This window comes from Nanorana parkeri, unplaced genomic scaffold (assembly GCF_000935625.1).
Source record: "Nanorana parkeri isolate BGI_ZX_2015 unplaced genomic scaffold, ASM93562v1 scaffold1258, whole genome shotgun sequence".
In the NCBI taxonomy this organism is placed as follows: domain Eukaryota; kingdom Metazoa; phylum Chordata; class Amphibia; order Anura; family Dicroglossidae; genus Nanorana; species Nanorana parkeri.
The window spans coordinates 141,756-148,837 of NW_017307526.1; the positions used below are offsets into that span (position 1 = coordinate 141,756).

At 41.0% G+C, this 7,082-nt stretch overlaps 1 protein-coding gene across 2 annotated transcripts in view; it reads left to right on the forward strand.

Moving 5' to 3' along the window:
- Positions 1-7,082, forward strand: part of PROS1 (protein S (alpha)) — a 43,641-nt gene that overhangs the window by 21,176 nt on the left and 15,383 nt on the right. The window contains exon 8 of one of the 2 annotated variants that reach the window (XM_018568885.1): positions 2,952-3,075. In XM_018568885.1, the coding sequence (XP_018424387.1) occupies positions 2,952-3,075 (124 nt within the window). The remainder of the gene's footprint in view (positions 1-2,951; positions 3,076-7,082) is intronic. The other variant, XM_018568886.1, reaches the window with a different exon arrangement.

Consider the following 7,082-nt stretch of genomic DNA (forward strand, 5'->3'; position numbering starts at 1 on the left):
GCATCACCACTCAGCTCCTGGCAACCAGTGATATCATAGGTTGCCAGGAGCTGAGTGGGTCACCGGACAGAGCATCCCAGGTTGCCCGGCTCTTAGCAACATGGGGAGCTCCGGCCGGAAAGGGGGCGGCAGACACACTGCAAACATTGTGCAGCAAAGAGGTCATGCTGCTCTTTCCCCCTCCACGGGACACGGAGAGATGCTGCCTGTGGGAACACCTTCAGACTGCCCCTTTTATAAGGACAGCCCTGAGGGCCGGTTCACACCACAAAGAGTGCGTTCCAGAGTGTTTGGCTCTGGAACTGCAAAAATGCTGCATGCACTATTTTTGCAGATCGCACTGGCCCAGAACGCAGTTACTAATGTGCCACGTGTTCGGGTTTGGGTGATCGCACTGCGGGCGAGGGGTGTACCTGCGGTGCCATTGACTTCAATGCACGCCACGCCCCCTCCCACCCCTGAACGCAGGGAGCCTACCGGGTTGCGTTCCAGTGTGTTCCAGAGGCACTCTTTGTGGAGTGAAAGTGACCCTTAATGTGACAATTCATAAAAGAGATTTGTGCGAGATTACATTTTTTTTTTTTTTTGGGGACAAGCTGTCAGATTATGCAATTAGAGTGTGAAAAAAAGTAAGCTAGAATTTGTATTGTTCATTCACAGGATCAGATTCACATGCATCAATAAAGCAGACCTTGCATCTAAAATGCAGATTTGAATTGCCACCCCTCCACTTTTCTAAAAAGCAGCATAAATGCTTTAATGAAAACCTTTAAGGGGAAAATATGGATAGCTTACTTACCTCACCTCCGGCAATATCTGTTGAATGTAGAGCACTCCAAATCTCGTTAATAAAATGCTCCTGCGGCATCTATTTGCAAGATTTGGAGTGCTCACCATTCCCTGGGATCTTGTTGGTGGGAGGATGATGTGACCCTTTAAACTACAAAAACTATCCCTGCACTGCAAAGGTTAACCACTCGTTTTTCTCTAGGTGCTAAAAAGTTATACTCTCCCAATGCTCTAAAACCGCCTTTCTTTGTGACTGGTCCTTCCAGCCACGCTTCCTCTCCCAGCCACGCTCCTTGGAGCGGTCTGAGGTCCCGTAAATCATCACGTTCTATACACTGTGTAGACATGAGGACGCTGAGGAACATTGCAATGCTGCAACATAGGAGCAGACAGACTTCAGAGACCAGAGAAGCAGGGAGCCCGCTCAGAGGTTCGGGTAAGTATCATATTTTTTAGCACCTAGACAAAAACGAGTAGTTAAACCCTACCAAAGTAGAACTTATCAATCAGAATCAAACGCGCCAAATTTAATCAAAAGATATCTTCAAATTGCTTCTTTCTGTCATCCAGCCCAATGCAGTGAAAAGAGGCATAGATCCATACAAAGTGAAGAAGATAGACCTGTATTTGCAATTCTTTTAACAGTATGCATTCTATCATGTTCATTTTTTTAAGTAATTTAATTCCAGCTCGATATGCTCATAATTGATATTATAACCTTAAAGTCTATCTAAAGCCTCCAGTTTTTTTTCCCTTGTAGAGTGATAAACAAGCATTTGACATATGATATGTCTTATGTAATTGACCTCTTTTTAATGGTACATCATTTCCCTAAGGTCCTGCAGGTAGACCTATGTGCTGTCAATCTACACGGCTGTGCGCGAAGCTAAGCATAGCTATTCACTGACAGGGTTTTTAATGGAGTCAACATCTTACTAACTACAGCAGCAAGGTGAGGGCTCTGCAGTTATTTCACTGCACAAGGAAGAATGTCGTCACCCTATCAAAGGAAGTGGCTATAAATAATAATGCCAATAAAAATAGAAAATAAGTAATTAAGGTAAATCATTTTGTCAATTTGTGTTCATGTTTTAAATACCCAGGTCATGTGTAGTTTGTGATTACAGTATATATGTTCATTCAGGTAGCTATGTTTGCTTATTCCATATGCAGGTTCTGTCTCCTGGTATGCAGTTCTGCACATTGGTTGTGCCGTACTGCTCCTTCTGAGTGTGTACAGTATGTCTATGGGGTTTATTCCATAAAGGAATAGGGCCTGCTTAATTTGCAAAGTGAACATTCACTTAGTAAATAGGCTGAAGCTGTGTTCAACTTAAATATCCAATCATGTACAAGGAAATTAAAGAACGCAGCTTTCACTTGCACATTATGATAGGATGACTGAAGTGAACGCAGCTTCACCTTATTCAATGAGCTGGGTGAATGTCCACTGTGCTAAACGAGCAGTTTCTATTCCTTTAGTATATCAACTCCTATAATTTCCTTAAAATCCAGAACTCCAGGAATGATCTTTTATGGAAAGTTACATTGGCTCAATGCAAGTATCCATATGTGATATTTGGAGAGATGCTGAAAATGACTGTGTTAGTCCACACTTTATACAGTTATAGCTGGTATGGTTGCGGCCCCAGCGCTTTCTCCTCCACACATTAAATACAGGGAGTTGCTCGCTCTGCATCACCACCATTTAAAGAATTACATATATTTTTTTTAAATGGAGGCATTCTCTGATTATAAGGCATTCTCTGATTGAACAACATGGAGATTGCAACATCATCTATCCCTCCTCTCAAGCTTATGCAATAAGAGAATGCCTTGCATACACTGAATAAATAAAAGGTATTCCCAGAATGGCAGCAGTGCCCAGCCGGCCACCCCCTGTGTACAGTGTGCAGAAGGGAAGCTGCTGGAGACGTGCCTGGAAAATTATAGCTATCAATGTATCTAGCAAAGACCTCTGGAGATCAGATATGGACACTTACATTGAGCCAAGCTGGACCAATGTAACTTTCTATAAAAGATCATTTCTGGGGGTCTACATTAGACAAATGTTCACTGGCTCCCCCTGGATTAGATTGAATGGCTCCTGAAATCTACTGATCAATCCTAATGAACTCACTAGGTTTCCTTTTGATTTATAGACATAGATGAATGCGCAGAGGACATCTGCAATCAAATGTGTGTCAACATGCCGGGAAGTTATAAATGTTACTGCGATGGAAGGAAAAATTTTAAGCTTGCTGAGGACAAGAGATCCTGTGAAGTTAGTAAACTGCAATGACGTTTTTATTTCTGACAACTAGATCCAAAAGGTTTTCCCCTAAAGCTTATGTTGTAGGGGGAAAAACCGAGGATCACCTAGAGTTAGACTCAGGTCTAAATTTCATCAGTAAACATAATCAAAATTGAACAACCAGTTATATCACAGCTAGATACACTTCACAAAAAATGGTAGTGTACACCAGAACCAGAATGATGTGCTAAGTGCAGTAGTGCAGTAACCAATAGCAACAAATTCTACATTTCATCACTTTACAGCAGTGAGAACAATGAAGTTCTTAGCTGTTATGGGTTATTGTCTTTGCCTTTTTACATCAATATATGTACATGCACATATGTGCAGCTTGCATATAGATATGACAAATAGCTTAGACACTGCACTCATCCGTTCACTGCAATACAATCTACTGTGTATCACCCTTCCTGCAGTATGGAGGACAGGCAGATGAAATGTGATGATAAGCTCCCTATCTCCTCTTCTCACACAGTCTTCAGTAAACTATCATTGCAATTTGTCACCGTGTAACAAATATTCTTCCTGCCACAGCCAGCCGCTAGATTACTTTTCCACCCAGCCATTCATTCCCTCACTTCTTGTACTGAGAAGCAAATTAGTAACATAATTTCCTGAGTAATGACACCAACTTCCATAGGTCATTGACCACACTGCAATAAAACACGTAGCTGCAGGCAACTGTCAGTTATTGAGGTCTTCATGAGATGCTAAAGCTATTCATCTAAATAGAAGTCACAGTTACAGGTGTTTTTTGGAGTGAGAAAAGTAACAGGTCACTGAGGGGGATTCCTAACGTGCTAGAGTTTCTATGCGAGTGATTAGTGGAGGGGAGTCAGCATTGCCTGAAGCTGCTAGATCAGAGAGGTAAGTTTGTGAATTATTATGTGCTCCTCTAATACCCTTAACATTTTCCAATTACAGTATTTCTTAAAGTGGTACTGGGACCGTAAGAATGCAAATTGAATACAACAGGCATAGGATGTAAGCTTTAGGCCTAATTCACACACAACGCAAGAGCAAAATTGTATATTGCGTATATGTGCGTATATGCGCGCACTATATGCAATCCCAGAATGCATCATTCATGATAGCAATTTGAATGAACTGTACGCACATACGTGCGTATACGCGCGTATATGCATGTATGCGCATAAAATACACAGAAATACGCTGTCCGGACGCATCTCTGTTCCACTCTGTTTTTGTGAATTTTTATGCTACGCAAATATACGGCTCCATGCACAGATATGTGTATGGAGCCATTTATTTGCATATGCTGCATATGGGACAATGCGCATATACGCAGCGTATTGTAGGGCAGTGTGAATGAGGCCTTACAGTGCATGCATTTTTGTAACTGGGTTATAAGATACATGCATAAAGCGCAGCTGAAAAATAGAATAGTAATAATTTATAATAAGTTAGCCTAAAATATTTTAAAACCCTAACCTTTACTAACTAACTGTGAAGGGAGCATAATGTTGCTGTGCTTTCATGAGGGATGCTTTTAGGGCCCTAAAATACCTGGAGAACCCCTGGACATCTACATGAAAATATTTTGGGGCTTGTACCATAACAAAAGAAAAGTTGATTAGAGACAGTAGAAGGGTAATTAACAAAGCTGCCGCAGGCAGCCGAGTGAATACCCGAACCAAAGTGAAGTGAGCCGAACGCCGTTCGGCTATCCACTTCAGGCTTGTAGGGCTGATTTCAGCCATAATATGGCTGAAATCAGGCGTACATCAGCTTGCTTCGGCTGGCTTCGGTTCAGTCGAGCATGCTCAGCATGTTCGGCTGACCCGAAGTGCAGATGGAGTTTGACTCAGCCTATCCAACATCTGGATCGGCTAATCCAAACCTCCGGCAGGCTACTCACTGCCGCTCAGCCTATTCTCATAGGGGCCTGAACGGCAGTGAGTGAGTGAGTGAATAGCCAAGCAGTGAGTGAATAGCTGAGCGGCATTCGGTTTGGCTATTCTACTCGGTACCTCCGCGGTACCGAGCAGAATAGAAAAACTGTGAAAAAAAGTTGGAAAAAAAGTAGAAAACAATTGTGCGGGGCTAGCATTGACAGCTAGCTCCGCCCAACTGTTTCCTATTGGCCGGGACCTGCTCTAGAATTAATAACAACTGGGCGGAGCCTGCCATGACATCAAAGAAAAAGCATTAGGGTAATAAGTCCAACCAAGCTGAAATAAATAAATGGAAATTATTAGAAAACTAGATAGATTAGATAAAAAGATTGAGAAAACAGAGTTATTCAGCAAAGAAAGTTAACCTGTCACCATAACAGTAATGGCAGCCAAAGCTAGCTTTGTGAATAACCCTTTTGGTGTCCTTCCTCTCTGTCATTGCACCCCTTAGAATCAAGCCATTATTGCTCTGGCCCCTACTGACGAGGTCCCAGACCAGAGTACCAGGAAGAGCATCCAAATTATCCTACAACTTTACTGCTTCCATCACACCTTTTATTGTGTTTTCTTAAATCAGCCATCATGAAATAATCATACTGGCAACTAATATTACATTTCAGTTAGGATCAGCTATTGGTCTAAAAAATAAAAAAAATGTAGCCACTTGAAATATTACACTTCTATGCCCATTATGGACAAAAACATGTTTTTCATTTTTGCTATAAGCCAGTTTATTTACTATATTTAAGATAACAAAGTAATATTGTTTAGGTGCATGTCAGCTTTTTTTCCTAAAATATTTAAATTTTTGTGCAATCCAGTGTTAGTTTAAAAAATCGTGTTACTTTAGGTAAAAATGTATACTTTTTATTCTGTTGCTTATCCTGTTTACAATAGCACTAAAATAAAAAATCTGGTGCAAAGCATTGCAAAGTTTTCAGTTTTGCATGTTTATTTAATGCAAAGCTCAAAAAAAATAATTAACGCACATAATGAATAAAAAGTTTAAATATTAATGACTAGCAAAAAATAAAATAGATCAGAAAAATAATAGCTAAGGGGAAATATTTTAAGGTTGAATAGGTTTAAATAAGGGTATAAATAGTAACAAGTGTTAATTGTTTTTAAATTTTTTAACTTTTAACTGACATATGCAGATCAAAAGTCACCCCTTTGATCTGCAGATGAATGGGATAGAGCAATTACAATGTAACAACAAAGTTGCATTACATCTCTGAATCACTTCTCTGAACAGTGTTTACAAACACTGATCAGAAATGTTGTTTTGACAGAAGCAGCAGCACCAATCGCTCCTGTAATAGACAGAATGTCCCAGCTGTCAATTTGCCTGCAAATTCAGTAGGGAGTAAGCAGAAGGAGGAAAGGGACATATCATTCTATGAACATCCTGTGTTTGATGACATTTTTGGGTGTAGCACCCTGAAAGTACATAGCTTGGTTAAACTGTCATAACTGCAGTCTTGGAAATTACAATTTTAGCAGAGGTGCCTGGAAGTCATATCACCAACTTGGTGACAGCTTGATATGGTCTCTGGAGCCAGCAGGAGCAAGGAGAGCTGGGTCAGGATCAGAAATACCCTGCAGTACTTTAAAGCCCAATGTCACCTTTTCTCTACAAAACAACTCAATTTTTAAAAATAAAAAAAACAGGTTGCCCAGCAGGTATAAAATAAAACAGGTTGTGCAAAAAAGCAGCTTTATCCGCAATAATCTATGATCCAATGACATCCTCTTTTAGACTGAATGATGTCTAGCATCAGCTAACCACTTCCTCCACTTTCCCGTGTATCATCACACTGACCTTGGCTTACAATACACCTGCACTGAGCTCACACATCCTTATGCACAATCCAGGAGTAAGGACTACCACCTACTGTTGCTGCCACAGGTGAAGAGGAAGGACCATCGACCTCACCAGGGTGGTGTAAAAACTGCAAAACTGCAGCAAAAAGTTATGTGTAAAGCAGTTTTTAATATCAGAGTGTGTGCGTGTGGGGTGTGTGTGTGTGTGTGTGTGGGCGGGGGGGGGGGGGGGGTGGTGG